The sequence below is a fragment of the Ambystoma mexicanum genome, chromosome 4q (assembly GCF_040938575.1).
Source record: "Ambystoma mexicanum isolate Mex_15411 chromosome 4q, UKY_AmexF1_1, whole genome shotgun sequence".
NCBI classification, from domain to species: domain Eukaryota; kingdom Metazoa; phylum Chordata; class Amphibia; order Caudata; family Ambystomatidae; genus Ambystoma; species Ambystoma mexicanum.
The window spans coordinates 963,372,307-963,391,867 of record NC_090928.1 but is presented as its reverse complement, the minus strand read 5'-3'; the positions used below and the strand labels follow the sequence as shown (position 1 = coordinate 963,391,867).

General features: G+C 48.0%; 1 protein-coding gene across 2 annotated transcripts in view; it reads right to left on the bottom strand.

Annotated features, from left to right (window-relative positions):
• The window catches only part of RCOR3 (REST corepressor 3), a 1,149,883-nt gene that overhangs the window by 528,835 nt on the left and 601,487 nt on the right, over window positions 1–19,561 (bottom strand). For both annotated transcript variants that reach the window (XM_069608515.1, XM_069608516.1), the window contains one exon: window positions 19,416–19,497. In XM_069608515.1, coding sequence (XP_069464616.1) covers window positions 19,416–19,497 — 82 coding nt within the window. The remainder of the gene's footprint in view (window positions 1–19,415; window positions 19,498–19,561) is intronic.

The window sequence follows — 19,561 nt, the reverse complement described above, 5'->3', positions numbered from 1 at the left end:
GCTAAGTTTGTTTATGTTCATGTTTTTTTAAATTTAAATTATGTGTATGGATGCGTGCATGCTTGTGCTGTTAGGTGAATGAATGTACGATGATGGATGCTGGGGTGAATGAGAGCGTGATTGCCATGTGCATGTTGTGTAAATGTATGTTTGTATGTTCATTTATTATTTAAATATGTGGATGGATGCGTGTATGCTTGGTGTTATGAGTGAGTGATTGATGGATGCTCATGTGTATGAGACAGCAAGTGCTTGCTGTGTGTATGTTGTGTGAGTGTGTGTGTTTGTACAGGTCCGAGCTGATTTTGGCGAGTGGAGGTAGGAGGTCTGTACAACAAAGGCATTTAATAAAGGCCTTTGTTGCACAATGCCCCTCCACACCAGCCAAAATCAGCTCTCCATCTGAGGCGCTGTGCGCCCAGGTGACAGGGACGGTATTTCTTTACACCTATCATAGATGTGTAGTCAAAAATACCATGCCTACTCACTGGGCACCCCACATACACACATTGATTGTGTGCATGTGTGAGGAGCTCAGGACCCAGGGTACACGCTTGCCATTTTTTTGACTGGGCATCCTGGATGGATCCAAGTTAAAAAAAACATGTCTGCCCCCAGTGTCTCACATACACACAATCACATTAATTGGGGGGGGGGGTGTGAGGCACTGGGGCCCAGGGGGCAAGCATGGCATTTTTTTACTGAGGATGCCCAGTAAAGAATACCAGTCCAGTCCGCTGCGATTCCTAGTGCCTCACATGCAATGTCAAGCCTGACCCCGAAGCCCCCCAGCGCCTCACCTGTACATACAATTGATTACTGTGCATGAGAGGCTCTGGAGGGCAATGCGATAAGGAATGCCATTAATTAATGGACATCTGATAGACACCCAGTAAAAGATACCATGACTCGGCCCACCAGCACATGGAACGCCCAAAATTAATGTGCGCCTGTGAGGCGCTCAGGGCCCAGGGAGCGGGCATGGCAGTTTTCCCTTGGCATCTATTCCCAATAAAAAATGTTGTGTTTGTACCCTGGGAATCCAGCGCCTCACAATCACACAATCACGTTCATCCTTAATGTGATTATGTCTGGGTGCTGGCGCTCCATGTTATAATGTAGCTAGACTTTCATTTTAATGCAGTCAGTCTAGCCATTTCTTTTTGTGGTATGACATTTTGGGCCTGATTCACAGAAGCCTTTTATAGTGGTCCAATCCCATAGGAAAACGCTCTGTGAATCAGGCCCATAATATTGGGCAGCTTTGATAATGCAAGCATGATCAGTAGTATTATTCTTTCTGTGGCATGATATTTTGTATTGGGCATCTTTGATAAAGCAAGAATGATAAGTGTCAATATGTAGATAGACTGGCATTTCAATGCAGCCAGTCTAGCCATTTTCTATTGTGGTATGACATTTTGTGTTGGGCATCTTTGGTAAAGCAAGCATGACATTTTGGGCATCTTTGGCAAAACAAGCATAAGTGTTGTTGTGTAGCTAGACTGGCATTTCAATGCAGCCAGTCTAGTAATTTCTTATTGTGGTTTGACATTTTGTACTGGGCATCTTTGGTAAAGCAAGCATGATGAATTATATGTTACTCACCGCAGTGACTAACTTACTCCTGGTCCATAGTCCCCTTTCCTCCATACTGTATGGGCGTTCCTTGCTAGGGACGGGAAACAGAATCCTTTTCACCAGAAAAAATGGCCTTTCCCTTTAAATATAGTTGTGCGCGGGGATGCGGCCCCGGGAGCATGTGCTCCCTTGACTCAGCCCACCGGGGCGCCACTCGTCAGTCCCCTTCGATGCATCGGCTATATTACAATTGACTAATGACACAGGTTTTTTAAGGGGGAGGATGGTGGGACCTATGGAGGAAAGGGGACTATGGTCTAGGAGTACGTTAGTCACTACAGTGAGTAACATAATTACTCCTACGTCCTGTCCCCTTTCCTCCACACTGTATGGGCGATTACCACTGAATGAAGCCCTGATGAGGAGAGTTGCCCCTCCAGGAAAACTAGTTTTTTAGAACTGCCTGGCCAAATGCTGCATCTATTCTGGCACTGGCGTCCAAGCAATAGTGCTTGAACAAAGCTGATGCAGAAGCCCAAGTAGCCGCCTTGCTGATTGTCTGCCATGGTGCTTGTCTTTGGAATGCCACAGCCGTGGCCTTGGCTCTGACCATGTGGGCGTGCATGTTTGCTGCCAAACTCAGGAGCTGCCCATAATAAGCTTTCTTGATGGCCAGAACCATCCACCTAGCTATTGACGCCTTGGATGATGGGCCGCCTGTGATGATTGGCCGCCTGATTTTGACCCACCGAAAGTGACAAACAGGGCATCCGATTTGCAGAAGCTCCTAGTCCTGGCCAGGTAAAATCTCAGTGCACGCCTGACTTCCAGACAGTGCAACACTTTCTCTGCCTCGTCCTTCAGATTTTGGAAGAAGGTTGGAAGTAATATCTCCTCATTGAGGTTAAAAGATGACACAACCTTCGGGAGAAATGAAGGGTGCATCCTGAGCACCACCTTGTCCTGGAGAAATGCAGTATATGGCTCTGATGCCACTAGTGCCCGAATCTCACTGATCCTGCGAGCTGAGGTAAGGCCAACCAGGAGAGCAGTCTTAATGGTAACCATTCTGAAATCCACTGATGCCATGGGTTCAGACCGGGTGTGGTCGCTTGACTGGGTGATACAACCTGGTCAGGCCCAGCAAATGTTTCTTGACCAACGGATTGGAAGAGGAGAAGAAGACGTTATCTCCTGAGTTTTTGTAAGCCCCTATCAGCGCTAGATAAGTACGGCAGGTGTCCAACTGCACACAGGAATGAGCCAGATGCGCAGAAAAAGACAACACATGGTCTAACATGCATGCCAGAGGGTGTATACCATTTGCCTTAGCCCAGTGACAGAACCTCGTCTATTTGCTTCTGTATTGACTCCTGGTGTAGCTAGCGGCTTCTTGCCCCTTGAATGATGTTGAAGTTGTCATGAAACAAGTGTAGATGTTTCAGGGTCACCTTTACAGGAACCAGGCTTCTAGGGCTAAATTCTCTGCGGCTAGGTGCACCACTGTCCCTACCTGCTGGCATACTAGGGGGGCTGGTCCCACTAGCAGGGGGACTGGTGGTTGACCCAGCAGTTCAAGGAGCTCTGAGAACCAAGGTCTGGCCGGCCACTGCAGCGCCATCAAGATGACCTTGACATTGTGTATCAACAGGGTCGGGGGAAAAGTGTATACCCACATGTCGTTCCACTGAATCTGCAACACATCCCCAGTGAGCCTCTGCCCTGTACCATCCAAGGCGCAAACTGGTGAGATATTCTGTTGCTCACAGTGAAGAATAGGTCTACCCAAGGATGGCCCTAGCTGTTGAAGATCTCCCTCAGGCAGGGATTGCTCAGTGGAAATTCCACTGAGCTTGGAGATGCCGGATCTGTAGTAAATACTACTTGAAAAGTAATCCCCAAATGGTTGAAAATGGTGGTACTTCTTAAAGAGTCAACCTGATAAGATTGACTGAACAATACAATCCATCCTGATTCAAACTTCAATATTTTATAAGATGTTCTTTATTCAAACAATCATTAGCAGAGGCCCATGCCGATGCATTTAGGATCTTACGTCCTCCCGCAGGGCAGGCTCTAAAAACACATGAACAGAAATAGGGTTAATATCACCTCTATTCGCAAAAAGTTCAATAACATGTTACTTCATTCAAAATAAATAAACCTTTTCTTTAAGTTACAAAACCAAACATGCCTGTCAGATGTTCGTGTGGACTGTTGTAGGGTGCAAATGTAACTTTCTTGTAGACTCAGCTATTTGCTGAAACCCTCAAGCAAAAAAACATTCATGTGTGTACCCCAGACGCTTGCTGCATTTTTACATCGTCATGCCAAACACGTTGTTGCATTAGAGTGTAAAATCATGGCAGTTCTGATTGTTCACCAGTGTGTGTTTAAATATTCAACTGTTTTCTGCATAGAATACATTGGAAAATACCAAACTTCACACCATACTTTGATATGAAATCGCTTAGCCTGTTCCTGCTAATTACCCTTTTATTCTATTCCTGATGTTTCCATAGACGCTTACCATTTGTGAGCGTTCAAGACATGCAAAGCCGGACCGACGCGGTTGGTGTAGTGAACGTAATCAATTTGTTCCTGTCTCGAATCCTCTTAACAAGGACGCTTGAGTTAGCGATTCAAAGTTAAATTTGGCTACGTGTTCAATGCTCATACATTCAAGTCAGAGACACTTACTTTGTGTAGGAGTCATGCGTTGTAAGCAGTGAGGGTCCGGCGGCGTCTCAGTGTCTAAGGCAATGGGTGTTACCAATGACAACAGGACGCCGAGACCCTCGAAATTGTTATCTACTACCGCGTCATCACGTATCTGCGTGATGACGTCAGGACGTGATAGCACCGGCTACCAGGAATTGTAGTGAAAAGATCTAATGGAACATGAATTCCCAATTCAATCTGTCTTGTCGTTACGTGCAAAACTCATTCAACACAAGTATGTAATTCTATTGTTTGATTGTGTACCTCCATGTGAAAAAAGCTCAAAACCAAATAACTTCTCATAGATGAATAAACTTAAGTCCACAGGGAAAGCGTGTGGTAATCTTTTCTAGAAAACGTGACTTGGAAGTGCCATGATCATGTACTATATGTTAAGCTATACATAGTGTGTGCTTCTAATGGTGATTAAACTTGTGACTGCCTTGTCAGTACATATTAGTTGAAAACACATATATGACTTATGTTGTTGCTACTGAGTTTATAACTCATCTCATAAGAGTTGAAAAAAAGGAGGATGATCGGTCTAAAACAACGGGAAGTAAAATTGCTGTATTCTTTTACTGTAATATTGTTTGTTCTCGGTGAGAAATCTTGATGGCGTTTTAAACTTATAACTCTCTTTTAAGTGCATGTGTGTTGTTATTGCACAATCTATGGATAATCAGGTCACAGAGGAAGAAAGAAGAAAGGAAGAAAGAAGGAAAGAAAAAAAAGGAAAAGAATGTTCAACAATCTTCTTGTGGCTACAATACCAGTTGTACGATAGTCCATTCAGAGATGCATGGATCAACTAAAACAATAAATATTATGTATTGTCCTCTCATGGCAGTTATTGATCCGGTACTGTGATTGTACATAAAAAGTAATGTTCCTACATTCAGTGTTAGTGTATAAGCTACCTGTCTCATACATCGTTCATGTTTAACAGTTATTCGAGCAATGTTTATAAATTATAGGAAACAAAATAAATTGATTTCTTCATTAAGACCTGATGGGGCAAGAGTGTTGAGTCTGTCAATCTAAATAAAGCTTCTCGTTGTTCCAATTCTTTTGTCACATTCATGCGCAGATCTTTGGTCCTGATCACTTCCAGAATCTGGAAGCGTACCTGTGCAATCTGGTGTTTGTGATCATGAAAATGTCTCGCAACAGGTGAATGACGGTTATTTCTTTTAATTATTATTTGTGTATAATCGTGTTAAGATTTTTACAAAGAAAATTTCGTAAATTCAGAAGAGGAACAATTTGCGGAGTGAAGCGAAGTTTCGGAGAGTACAGTATTGTGCGCTTTTGCTGTCCCTGGCTGATAGAATTTAACACAGATGCTATGAAGAGATTGAGATTCAAGGTCGTCTCATAGCTTTGCTAGTTTCCCAGTTGGGGTTGATGCTGAAGTTGGTTGACCTTTTCCATGGTGATACTTAGAAATGTTGCCGTTGGTATTAGCCATCTAGTTTGGGCTCCTTTGATGAGGCGGTTCCACCATGTGTCTTCATCGTCGACAAAAGAGTTTGAAAGTAGCGGGCCAAAATAAGTGTTTCTGTCTTGTTCTGTAGCCGGGCAGACCATCAGAAGATGTCTGATTGATTCTATAGTTTTCAGATCTTTACAAAGTCGGCAAGTTTTTTCTTTGGTGGGCGTTCTTATGGCTAAAAATTCCTGGGTGGGTAGCAGATTGAGACAAGCTTTCATTAGAGTTCTCATTAAGAGCTTGCTCGGGTATTTTGTACAGTACTCCATGGGTTCTTTGAGTTTGTTGAAAACCGGTGGAAGATGGCTTAGTAGTTTATTTGATTGTGCTTTCTCGTTAGTTTTAATCCAGTCTGACCATTCCATTTTCGCTTTGATTCGTAAGGGATTTTGGAGTTGGTCGTCTTCAGAGCAAGCTATCTCGTGTAATGTTTGCTTTTGGGTATTGACCCAGCCATTAAGGAATTGATTATTTCCTTTATCAATCTCCTCAGCAATCATGTGGTAGATTTGGAGGCTCTCTCAGTAGCAAATTTTTCTGAAGAGTTGAATTGAACTTTGGGCCACAGAGAAAGTAGGCCTAGTTCGCGTTTTATAGCTACGGAAGATGTAGATTTGGGAAGACCAAGTACTGCTCTCCAGATGAAGCCCTCCAATGACGGTTATTTGTTCTTATGTTTGACTTATGTTCATTCCAACGTGTTCAGGCTTTTCGGCTGGTTTGTCCTACATATGTCAACCCGCATGGGCACCTGATGGCGTAGATTACGTACTGAGAATCACATCTCGCATAATCCTTCAATTGTACTTTCTCTCCGGTTTTTGAATGTGTGATGATGTTTCCCTTGATTACATTGTTGCAGTTGTTGCAGGCAAGGCATGGGTAAGTTCCCGGATGTTTGCTAGGTTGCTTCGTTTTGCATTCTAGCTTAGTGTTCACAAGTAGGTCATTGAAGCTATGATTCCTTTTGAATGCAAAAATCGGTTTGGTATTAAAGTTGTTCTGTAATTTGGTATCACATCATAAAAGTGGCCAATGTTTCAATAGTGCTTTCATAATCTTGTTGGACTGGATGCTGTATTTGCTTACAAACACCAGTAGTGTATCTGTTTCAACGTTCTGTCTTTTTGGTGTTAACAAGTTACTGCATTCTTTGAGATTAACTTTAGATCTTGCTTCTAGTAATTCTGATTCCTGGTAACCTCTTGTGTGGAATTTATTGATCATTTTGGTTGATTCAGTTTCCCAACTGTTACTGGTGTTAACGATTCTTTTTACTCTGAGCAGTTGGCTATGCGGTAGACTTTTTAAATGTAGAAGGATGGTGAAAACGTAATCTGTATAGAAGATTGTGTCTGTCGGTAGGTTTATGGTAGATGTTTGTTTCAAAATTAGGAGCTTTCGGTGTAATCTGCACATCCAAATATGTGTAGACCAGGGTTACCGATTTCTGAGGTAAATTGTATTCTTCCATCTATTGCATTAAGGTAGTCCAAAAAGAGAGCCAGATTCTCAGGTGTAGCTTTCCAAATCATGAAAATGTCATCGATATAGCGTCCCCAATGTTTTTTGTATTTCTGCCATACCAGGTGATGTAAAATATAATCTTCTTCAAACTTCAAACTTGAGCATAAATGCGTTAGCATACGCTGGGGCCAAGTTATCGCCTGAGTTTTTGTAAGCCCCCATGGCAGCCAGATAAGTATGACAGGTGTTCAACTGCACACAGGAATGAGCCAGATGTGCAGAAAAAGACAACACATGGTCTAGCATGCATGCCAGAGGGTGTATACCATTTGCCTTAGCCCATTGACAGAACCTGGTCCATTTGCTTCAGTACTGCCTCCTGGTGTAGCTGCTTCTTGCCCCTTGAATGAAGTTGTCATGAGACAAGTGTAGATGTTTCAGGGTCACCTTTACAGGAACCAGGCCCCTAGGGCTAAATTCTTTGGGGCGAGGTGTACCCCAGGTCAGGACAAAGACTGATATGTTCTGGATATTTCTCCTCTGTGAAAGATAGTGAGCTAAAGAGTCTGGGTAAGGCTCTCATAACCATGACTAATGTCTGACAGAGGGACTCCCAGGACCCCCTTTGTTATTTGCATATTTTAAGTAACTTTGGGTCTCACCCGAAGTTACTAGGGAAATCCAGATGTGGATCCCTTGCTCACTATTCTTAGAGAAGCACAGCTCCATCCTACTGATGAGGTCCAACCAGACTGAAACACGTGTCTGGGGCTGCTATTGGTACTCTTGTTCAGAGGAGAATTGCCTAGAATTTCGGTGCTGGAATGCCCCAGCGCAGGACAAAGACTGATATGTTTTGGATATTTCTCCTCTTTTTAAGAAAGTAAGCTAAAGGCTCTGTGTAAGGCTCTCATAGCCAGGACTAATGTCTGGCAGAGGGACTCCCAGGACCCCCCTTATTTGCTTAGTGTTGAAAGGTCCAGGACAACCCTCAGGCCAGCCTGGTTCTGTTTCTATATGGCAAAGATGCAGGAATATAAACCTATGCCTCATTGCAAGGGTGGGACCTTCTCCACTGCCTGGCTCACTATGAGCGAGCGGTTCTACGCCAGAAGAGTTACCGTCCCGAGGCGGTGGAGGAGGAGATTGAGGTACTGGTAGGAGGAAGACCGAGTAAACCACAGAGAGAATCCACAGGTTCGCCAACCTTGTCCGCCAGGACTGAATATGAAGGACAAGCCTGCCCCCCACCAGAGAACTGTGAATCTGGATGACCCCATTAGTGTTTCTTTCCTTCTGAGGCTGGTGCCTGGTAGGGGGACTGGAAGAATCCCTTATGTGACGACTTGTGCTGCTTCCGGCGGTATTGGCTGGAGGACCTATCAGACTGCCTAGTAGGGCATTCCTGGAAACCCCTGAATCTGCCAAAGGTACGACCTCTGTCTGCGCGTGGATGACTCTGGCTAAAACTCTTAGCCGCAGGCTTTGTCAGTACTGTCAAGGACTTTGCTGTTTGGGAGCTGTTTTTCTCTTGTCTAGCTCCTCATCTGTCAGGGTTAAACTTGGTTGCCTTAAGCCATGCAGTCCTCCTCAGGTTGGTGGCCACACATACAGCCCTGGAGTGTCAATATGTGCCACCGTCGACTGCATGATGTCCTGGGCCACTATCTTTGCCTCTGCCAGACCTGCTTGAATCAAGCTCGTCTGTGGGCCGGAAGGTCGGGAAAGTATTCTGCTATCTCCTGCCATAGCTTTTGGTTGACAGCGGCTAGCATGCCGTCTGCATTAGCCTGTTGCAAGTGGAGAGTAGCATTTTAATATATCTTTTTCCATACGGCTCTAGTAGGTTTTCCTTCTTTCCTAGCAGGGCCGAAGTAGATGGCGATGTGGAGGTTTGTGGTTTTTGCATACATCGAGGCCGCTGCTATGACCGAAGATTGCGGATGAGGGTGCACAGACAAGAAAAGGCAGTCCCCATCTGCCTGCCTGTATTTAGCATTTAAGCGCTTATTTGTAGGCTGTGTAGAGCAAGGTTTTACCCAAACCCTTTTTTGTCAGGGACTCGACATCCTTCTGCAACGGTATGCCAGATCTGATGGCTGAGAGGATGGTAAGCACCTCTGCCAAGACCCCAGCTTCCAGCTGTTCAACCTGCAGCTGTGGGATCCCCAAGTACTCTGCCACGCCAGCCATCCTTTCATGGAAGGCCCTACCTGAGGAGGTGGTGTGCTGATCCTCCTCATCATCATCCGTGTCCCCTGCTGTGTCCTGCAGGTCTGTGTTGCCTGCTGGTGAGGTACTAGGGGTGGGGGGGGGGCAGCAGGCAGCTGCATAGTGTTGATGGGCTACGCCAGGGGCTGCCGTGGTGATAGGCTCCTGGGGTTGTGAGGGAACCTAAGCCTGCACTGATACCTGTGTTTGCACCAAGACTGGTGACCTACCCTGAGTATTTTCCCCATTCATGAGCGCAAGGTATTTGTCAAATAAACGGTCTTTGCATGCTGGTGCAGTGCGTTCCTGCATAGGTACGGGTCCTTGGGCCTATACAAGCTGCTGCGTTCTCCCAGCACCTTGCCTCTGGTAGCTGGGGTCCATGTATCACCCCTGCATAGATGTAGTAGGGTGTGAGGTGCACAATCCCGGAGGTAACCACTCCAACCTTGGCACGTGGTCTGATCCCTGCTGCACACTGGAATGGCAAGCCTCAGGATGCCCTGTCATTTTGTCTGGTCGGCCGGGTAGTCATTTTGTCTGGTACTGCGCCACATGCTTGTTGCATGACAACTGCCGTACTGGGCCCAGTCTACGCCTGCTTGCCTGACTGCGAAGACTCAGACCGTCCCTACACCTCAGGCGTGTAACTGGGATGCAGATTGTCCTCTGACATGTTGCCGGTAGTGCACGTGGTACTGCGTTCAGGCGCCCCCTCAGGCTTGCGCCTGGTAGATGAGCTTAACCCCTCGGGAAGTTCCTCGGTACCAGAGCCTTGTGGCCTCAGGATTAAGTTCAAAACCCTCTGCATTGTCCACAAGGCCTTCTGGGGCCTTGGGCCAAAATACCTTCAACTCTCTCTTCCTAAATATGTTCCTTCTCGAGCTCTTCGCTCATCCACCTCCAACTACCTCAGGGTCAGCTGCTTCTCCAAGCAACGAGCTGGGGGTAGATCTCTCTCCGCAGCAGGGGCCTCCCTCTGGAACAGCCTTCCTGCCTCCCTGAAACTTGAGGAGAACCATCTCCGGTTCCGGAAGCACCTCAAAACCTTCCTCTTTGCCTCCGCTTTCTCTCCCTCTCTCCCCTGCTAAAATCACTGAACCTGCACTGAATCTGCAACTGGCCACTCACCGGTCTCGGTCCTTGCCCAGCCACTCTTCCCTGCACTGCCTACCTGCACTACGGGACTGTCTCTGTATCCTACAGCCCCTTCTCCCGGCACTTACCTTGCACTTGCCACCAGCTGGCCCTATTATTTATCTTGTATTCTACTAACCATGTACTGCACTCTCCTTGCACTTGCCACCAGCTGGCCCTATTACTTATCTTGTATTCTACTAACCATGTACTGCACTTCCCCTCTCCCCTTCCCCTTTTCCCATTCCCCCTACCCTTGCACTTGCTCGATCTGAATGACACCTGGCCTAGTAGGATCGTTGTCTGTTCTCCCCTTGTTTCCCCCCCGCCTCGTCGCACCTTGAAACACTTGTGTATAGGCGCGTTACAAATGCCACATCATATCATATCATATATTTGAGGGGGGCAATGGCAGATCCTTTCCGGAATGCAAAGACACCTTTGGGATTACTAAGGGGGAGTGATTTACATATTTACAATTATGACATTGGGTCCTGCAGGGAAGCAATAAAAAGGGAGCTGTGAGACCTCTCACTGAATTTGAAAAGCTGATTTTCAGCCCAGGTGGCTTTAACAGCCTCATATCACAGTTCTATATCTGTCTCAGTCAGCACACGTTGACCAAGCTACCCTCATACACGAAAGGCTGGCATAAGGACCTAGGCATGGACCTAGATCAGGGACAGTGGGCTGAGATATGGTTGGGGTCCATGTAAACGACAATCAGTGTGCAGTATATGGAGCAAAACTACAAAATGCTAGCAAGATGGTGAATCTGGCCAACGAAAGGGCACACAAGATCTGGTGAATTAGGGCTTTGCTGGTGAGGATGTGGGGAGGCAGGCACGTACATAAACGTGTGTCTCAGGCTGAAACCCTACTGGGAAGAGGTGGTAGGCATCTTAAAGCAGATAAAGTGCCTCCCGCTGTGCAAACCCTCAGAACTTTGCCTGCTTTGCTGGTGGTGGCCTCAACATGACAAATTGGCAAGCAATCAACGACAGTCGTTGCAACTTCTCAGGTTAATGCTACTTGTGGCTATGAATTCCATTGACGCTAAGTGGAAATTCATGCTCCTACCCACATGAAATGATTGGTTAAAAGGCGTGTGGCAGGGGGGCACCAGGGGGTGCGCACATGAACGTTGCTTGAGTGCGCTATTCCCGTGTCGCTGGGCTGTTAGGTGGCAAGAGCCTCCATCTAGACCCCCTCGCACTCCACCAGACGGACATGGCTGGCACCCCACAAGGTGTGAAAACTCAGGGTGCACTGTCCCAAAATCTGGGCTGAAATCGGTGCTTCCCGATGGAGATACGGCTGCCAACTGACAACCGCAGGAAAGTGAAAGTGCTTTTCCCAAACGCGGCTCTCAGGGGAGTTCCCGCTAGCAGCAAGGCTGCAGAAAGTAACGTGGGGCCTCTGAGCAAAAGGCCTGGGCCACTGGAAGGTGACTGGCAGTACTGAAGGGGGAGACCCGGGAACGAAGGAGCGAACGGCTCGCGCCCAGCGGGGGAGCCTCCTCACTCCAGCGGGAAGAGACCTGGAGCGACGGTGATTCCTCTGGGGTTCCATCTGGAGCAGAGAAGTCGGTGAGGCCCCCCCAGAGATCCAGAGACACAGAGAACCTGCAAGGGTAGCTGGCACATGGAGAGGGCTGGCCCCAGGAGTGCTGAGACTGCAGTGAGAGAGGCGCATGGCCACAGGGGTCTAGAGGGACAGTCAGCCTCCACTGATAACAGCAAAGTCCACATTGAAGTTTGACCTCTACCTGGGAGGGTGAGGGCCCCCAGGCTTTGGCCAGGGGTGTGTGCCCACCCTCCTGGATGACTGTGGTGACGGAGGAGTGGAGGCTCACAGGCAGACCACAGGCAATGCTCTACAAGAGGAGAGGGGTGGGTTGGCCACCGCCACTAAAAAACATTAGACAACAGAGGGAACGGCACGTGAAGAGGGCCTGTCTTGTGAGAAGACCCAAAGAGGAGTGTGCTCGTAGACCAGAACCCAGCCGTGAGGGGACACCAACTGAAGGGGTTCGGAGATACAGGTGGACAGGGGTACACACGTGAGGAGGGTAAGGCGGACCCAGAAGGCACAGAGGGAGGGGAGAGAACTGGAGCCCTGCAGTGAGTTGGATTGCCTGTTTCCCCCTCGGTTCCCCTGGAAAGGACTGCTCAGGAGGGAGGATTGACACTGCACTTGGGCGATCGGAAGGGGCCCCTGGAAGAGGAGAGAACTGGGGCTTCCCCCGACAGCTGACCAGACCTGAACCGCAGAGAGGGCTTGGACCCCTGCATAGACTAAGTCGAAGGGGGGGCTTCGTACAACCAAGTGGATGCCCGCAGAGGTGACCCACCAAGCCTGGAGTGGAAGGAGGAGTTGAGGGCCTCTGGATTAGCGCCTGGGCATGTGCCCGCTGTGCCGAACACAGCAGTAAGACCACCACCACCGTGAGCTGATCTGGCGGATGTGCTTGGACTGTCAAGGGAGACCCCGCCCTGACATTGTTGAGTGTGAGGCAGTCATTGGAGGGTGACCACCCCCCACCCCAAATAGAGGGACCCAGGTTCTCTATGGACTGGAAAGGGAAATTGCAACGATTCGAATATCCACGGGACCAGGACCCTGAGAACACCACACCAGAAGGGAAGAAGCAGGAAGGCAGGGGTGTGGGGCGGGGGGAACCTGTGTCCACAAAAAGGGATATTGCTTCACTACTAGAGGAGACCCGAGGAAGGAGGGCAGACATCAGAGGCAAAGTGGACAAAATCAACGTCCGGATTGATGCAATGGACGAGAGGTTGCAAGCAGTGGAAAACAATCAGCCTTCCCCTGATACACTAGATACCGGGATAGATGAGGATGGCAGATTTGGAGAGGAGAGAAGGGGAAATCCGACTTAAAATTGATGATTTCGAGAACCGAAAATGGAGGAACAACCGCGTTTCTTTGGGGTATCAGAGAAGGAGGGTGAAAAGGAAAGAGACCTCTGCAGGTTCGTCCATGAAACGGTGAAAGTATTGTTTGGGGTCCATACCATCGGTGAGCCCAAAACTGATAGAGTGCACAGGGCAGGTGGAGCAGGCAGAGGGCCAAGATCTGTGTTGGTCCGATTCCACAACAACCCCGACAAGCAGAAAATATTGGAAAGGGTGAGAGGGATGGGCACAGTGACATTGGGCAACGCAAAAGTTGCAATCTTTCAGGACCTGTCCCCACTCACCCTGGCGAAGAGATGTCTAAGTGCACCCCTCACAAAATGGTTAAATGAGAAGGAGGTGCAATATCGATCGGGATTCCCCTTCTCCATATCCTTTCAGGTGGATGGGTACGACTACAAACTGATGCGGAAGAGGCTATACACAGGGTTACCAGGGAGCTGATGGGAGAAGCGTAGTCTGCATCGTAGGGAAATCCAAGGGGCCCCCCCGAGGACTGGAGGTGGCGCATGCAAGGGCCGAAGAGGCGCAAGGTGCCAGGCTCGGGGAAATTCAGGAAACTTAATACGCACCCTGCAGAGGATACTTGACCTTCTGCCTATGCATCTCTCAGGGGCTGGGGATGGGGGTCCGTTTGTCCTGGAGGTCTCTCTTGTGCTGTGTTCAAGGGTTCACCTAGAAGATCACTTTAGGATCCTCGGAGGGGGGGGGCGCGACGACAGTTGGGGGGAAGGGTTACGGAACACGCGAGGGACCCCTAATTGGAGCATGCAGACAGGCTTGGTTACTGAACTTTATTTTGGAGGAAGGTGATTGCACCTGCTTAGTTTGTTTGGGAGAGTTTTAAAGGGGGGTGTTTAGAATGTTAACATGTTGAGGTACAAAGGGTGAAATGGGGGATCTTGATTTTGGGGGTGTTCAAGTGGTCGGCCCGGGGTTCGGGTCCTAATGGTGGCCTTGGGTTCGTCCAGTGATGTTAACTGGCCAGAACCTGGCGCCGCAAGGGAGGGGGGAGGGATAAGGGCTGTCATGGGGGCCTGGGGAGGCCTGTCCAAAGGGATGTGTTAAAGGTGGGGAGATAGTGGACCTGAATAAGGGGGAGAGGAATGATCGCTTGCAGATTTGTACACAGAATGTCAAGGGGCCTAATTCACCAACCAAGCGGTCCTTAGTAGCCAGAGAATTCCGGAGATCGAGGTCCTCTTTCTCCAAGAGACGCGTTTCTCCAGGGGGGAGGAAAGGAGAATTCTTTGCGGTCTTATGGGACAGCAATACTGGAGTTCTGGCGACTCATGTGGGGGGTTTGGGTAGTTTGCTACATAAGAGGCTGAGCATGGAGGTGCCCAGAGGGTAGTGCGATTCTGCTATCAGGTCTCATACAGGGGGTCAGTTTCACTTTTACTGCACTTTACGCTCCTAACCATGGTCAGCTACGTTTTCTTGAACCCATGTTGGCGAGACTTTTGAATGAAGGAACGGGACGTCTGGTAGTGGGGGGGACCTCAACATGTGGGCAGATATGGAATGGGATAGGAGAACTGTGGGAAGGGTAACCGCTGGAACCCCACATGTGTGGGGGGGCTTCAGGCTTGTCTGTACTCATAGTTTGTGGGATGCTTGGCGCTTCTTTCACCCTCACGAACGGGGATTTACATTCTACTCCATGCCCCATGTGATATATACCTGGATAGGCTACTTGTGTGTGCCGCAGGAGCTTCTGGAGGTGGCATCGGGTTCTGAAATCCACCAGATTGCCTGGTCGGACCACAACATGGTATCCTTGGATATGTCTTTGAGTTGGGTCCCAGGTAATTGATATGGAGGTGCAATGAGTCCCTATGGAAGGACTTGGTCTTTAGGGAGGAATTTGAAGAGACGATAAAGGAGTATTTCCTTTTAAATGATATAAGGGAGGTGGAACAGGGAACGCTCTGGGATGCGGGTAAGGCGACATGGAGTGGTCTCCTGATTAAATAGGGGGCGCGCAAGAAGAGGGAGCAGACCTTGCTGGAGAATAGGCTGCGTGCTGAGATAGGGACTTTGGAGGAGAGAGTAGGGGCAACAGAGGAAGGGGGAGTGGATAGAAGATGTGCGGGGAAAGAGGGAGGAACTCTGTCTATTGGAGGAAGGAAGGGTAGTTTGAAAGCTCCAGTTCCTAAAACAAAAGTATTATGAAAAGGGAAAAGGCGGATGCCTTCCTGGCAGCGCGGTCAAAGGGCAGAAAGATGGATATCAGGATTGAATGGTCCGGAGGGCACCCTGGTGACTTCGCCTGGGGGAATAGTGGAGGGTTTCGCTGACTTCTACGAGGGGGTATATAAGGGGAGGGACGACATTTTATTTGGAGGAAGTACCTATCCCGGTACTAACTCATGAGGAGGCGAGATCTATGGATGACCTCATTACGGAGGAAGATATTATGCAAGTCATACGGAAATTACACTTGGGTAAGGCATCGGGGGAGGACGGGTACACTGCAGTCTTTTACAAGAAATTCACGGGCACCCTGGTCTCACACTTGGTCAAGTTGTTTAATAATATATTGGAAACTGAACGGGCCGTGAAATCGTTTGTGCAGGCACTCATCTTGGTGATACCCAAAGAATGGATGGAACCTTGCCTATGCAGCTCGTATCGTCTGATTTCCCTCCTCAGCGTGGATGCAAAATTGTTTACACGGTACTGCCAACAAGGCTGGATGCCCATATGCCAGGGTTGGTGCAAGCAGACAGGTGGGCTACATTAGGAATTGACAAGGGGCAGGCACGATGCATAAAACCTTGCATCTGATTGAAGGGGCCGGAGGTGGGGGAGGCAACCTCACTCTCTTGTCAATTGACGCAAAAAAGGCATTTGACAGAGTGGACTGGGGTTCCTAAGGGCGGTCCTCGCCAAGTTTGAGATAAGGGATACATTCCTGTGGGGAACCATGGCACTGTACCCGGAACCAACGGCCTGTGTGGCCACGAATGGGAACTTTTCAAGGTGGTTTTGGCTGGGTTCGGGCACCAGACAGGGATGTCCCTCTCTCCGTTGCTCTTTGCTCTGTCCTTGGAGCCCCTGGGCCAAAGGCTGCGGAATAACCGCTGCATCGAGGGCATTATTGTGGGAAGAGAAATACAAACTGGGCCCATATGCCGACGATATCTTGCTGCATCTTAAAAACCCTGCATATTTGATCCCAGCGGCGGTGAAAATAATAGAGCAATATGGGGTGTTCGCAGGTTTTAAAATTAATAAAGGGAAATCTACTCTCTTCCCACTAGAACTGGTGAAGGAAGATGATAAGCGAGATCTGAACACACTGGGGATGAGGATTGAGGAGGACAAACTTCGGCACCTGGGGATAAATGTCACAATGGAAATGGGGGACCTATATGAGGCAAACTTCCCCCCTCTATTAACAAGGCTATTTGATGATTTGGGAAAATGGGGCAGAACTGACGATCTCATGGTTGGGGCGGTTGAACACTGTAAAGATGAACTTTCTCCCTAGAATGCTTTACTTATTTCAGAAGGTGCCGATTCGGATCCCAGACTCATTCTTTCGGGAGGCCAAACGCCGGCTTCTGCGTTTTCTTTGGCAGGGGAAAAAAGCTAGGGTGGCATATGAGGTACTGATACTCCCGAGGGACAAAGTGGGGGGGGGGCTTCCCAGACATCTACCGTCACTACAAAACGGCGCAGTTTAGAATTCTTATCCCACATTTGAGAGAAAGGTGGGACTCCCAATGGGTCGACCTGGAAAACTACTACCTTAGTCCGGGAACGGTGGGGCAATGGATATGGGTGCCAAGAGACCGCAACCCGGGAAGGATTAAGGAACACCCTATTCTGGGGGGCCATCTGGAATATTTGGAGGAAGGGCCCAGAGATGAGGCGATTGACAACGTGGCCTTCACCGATGAGCAACCTGTGGGCCCTGGGGGTGAGGGAGGGCTAACAAGGATTGGCCAACTGTGGAGGGACAGCCGCTTAATCTCGTTGGTAGAGTGGGAGGGTGCACTGGAAATAGGAAAAAACTCAGTATTCTATCTTCAATTGAAAGGGGTGATCATGGCAGGGCTTTGAAAGGATGGGATACAGAGGAAGCTCACCCCCTTGGAAAAGGTTTTGATCTCAAAAGGTGAAATGAAAGGTCTAATTTCGTCCTTGTAGCTGGCACTGCTGGACTTGAGCAGGGAAGCACAGAGAAGCTTTGTAGGAAATGGCAAGGAGACTTGGAGATGGAGGTGGATGATCACTTGTGGGGCCAGATGTGTTGCAGAGCTTACAGGGTTTCTATAGCTTGCCAGTATAAACTCCACAGGATTAAACTGCAATATGACCGGGTACGGCTCTCCCAGATGTTCCCAGAAGCAAGTCTTCTCTGCTTGCATCAATGTGGGGAGCGGGCCGATTATTGTCACATGTGGTGGGGCTGTGAGAAGGTTCATATATACTGGGACGAGGTTGCTAGGATGGATCAAAGAACTGGAGTGAGTCCCCCGAATAAAGACGCCGTTATCGGTATAATTTGGGCTGGAGGGCAGCGAGGGGGAATATAGCAGCCTCCCATGACTATTGCATTTTCTACTACTAGCGGGCCGGGCGTGCTTAGCAATGCACTGGAAGAGATTATTACTCCCAGGGAAGAAGGAATGGATACATTTCGGGAAAAATATAAATGTGATGGAGAGAATAACAGCTGCCTTACATGGGAGGGGGGCAGGGGCAGGGGCCGAAATGGAATGGGAGGAGTTCAGAAACAGATATATGCCAGCCGAAGACTGAGCTGGGGGCTGAAGAGTCGGCAGGGGGGATGGTAAGAGAGGCGGAGGTGGAGAAGGGCGGACCATTTGCAAATGTGCAAGCATTAAGGTGGTTAAGGACGCAAGTATTTGAAGGAACACTGGACTGTATAGGGGAATGATTTGGGCAAACCATACCCGCAGGAGGCTTACGGGAGTCAGCTGGTAATGACAGCATGAGCGGCGAGGGAGAGGGGGGGATTACATAAGGTGAAGAATCCGTTGGGAGCCAATGTTATGTGTTCGTTTTGACTTCGCACTGCTATCTGGCTGTACTGTGCATTGTTTATTGAAGAATGACAGTTTAATTAGAAAAAAGGCGTGTGGCGACTTCTTATTTGTGAAAAAATTACTTGTATCTTGCACAACACGATTGCACCCCTTTTTCACTAAGTGAGCAACTTTCTTACAATATAGACACGAATAAGGACTGCTCCTGGGCCTCCAGACTTAGCGCTTTGGGACTTTTGAACTTGTCTTAAGAGGATACTAGTTAATAGGAGATTGACTGTTCAGAAATGTTGTGTACGTGGTGATGTGGATTTGGGGAGAGGAGTGGTGGGGGGTTACCAGAGAGTGGTTTGGGGGGCATTAAGGAAGGGAAGAAATGGTTTGTTGCAAGTTCAAAGTTGACTTGCTGAGCTGTACTGTAAGAACAGGTAAGACATTATTATCGTATGCCTCTTTGCTTTTCATCAGAAATAGATTTGAACACCAAAAAAATACTGATTACCATCTGAAAGAGTGGGGGCTGAAGTTAAAGCCCCCAGAGACATTCAAGAAACAACGAATACTTCACATCTTCCTCGCTTTTGAGCATGGCATGTTTTTGCTATATTTTATGAAACAGGTCAAAACGTACATAGGTCAAAGTTCTCTTTATTCCCAGCGTTTATATTCAATGAAATAGCATTGCTTCCAATCACAAAATTTGCTAAAGATGGTCACTTCTTTTATTGAAACCTTTAAATCCAGCATAACTCATGGGTCAAACATATGCAAAAGAATAGCTCTCCAGTCAAATGAATTTAAAGCAACAAAAATGGGATTGCTAACATCATGTGCAATTTCAGAAGTTACCTCCTTTTTGGTCGTTTCCTTCTTAGGTTCATAATCACTATCATTGGCATCTTTAGGGATTGGTTCCTCCATGTCTTCATCACTAAGCATAAAGAAACCCGATGTTACTTGGATGGAATAGTTATATTTTATGTTTTTTCTCTTCA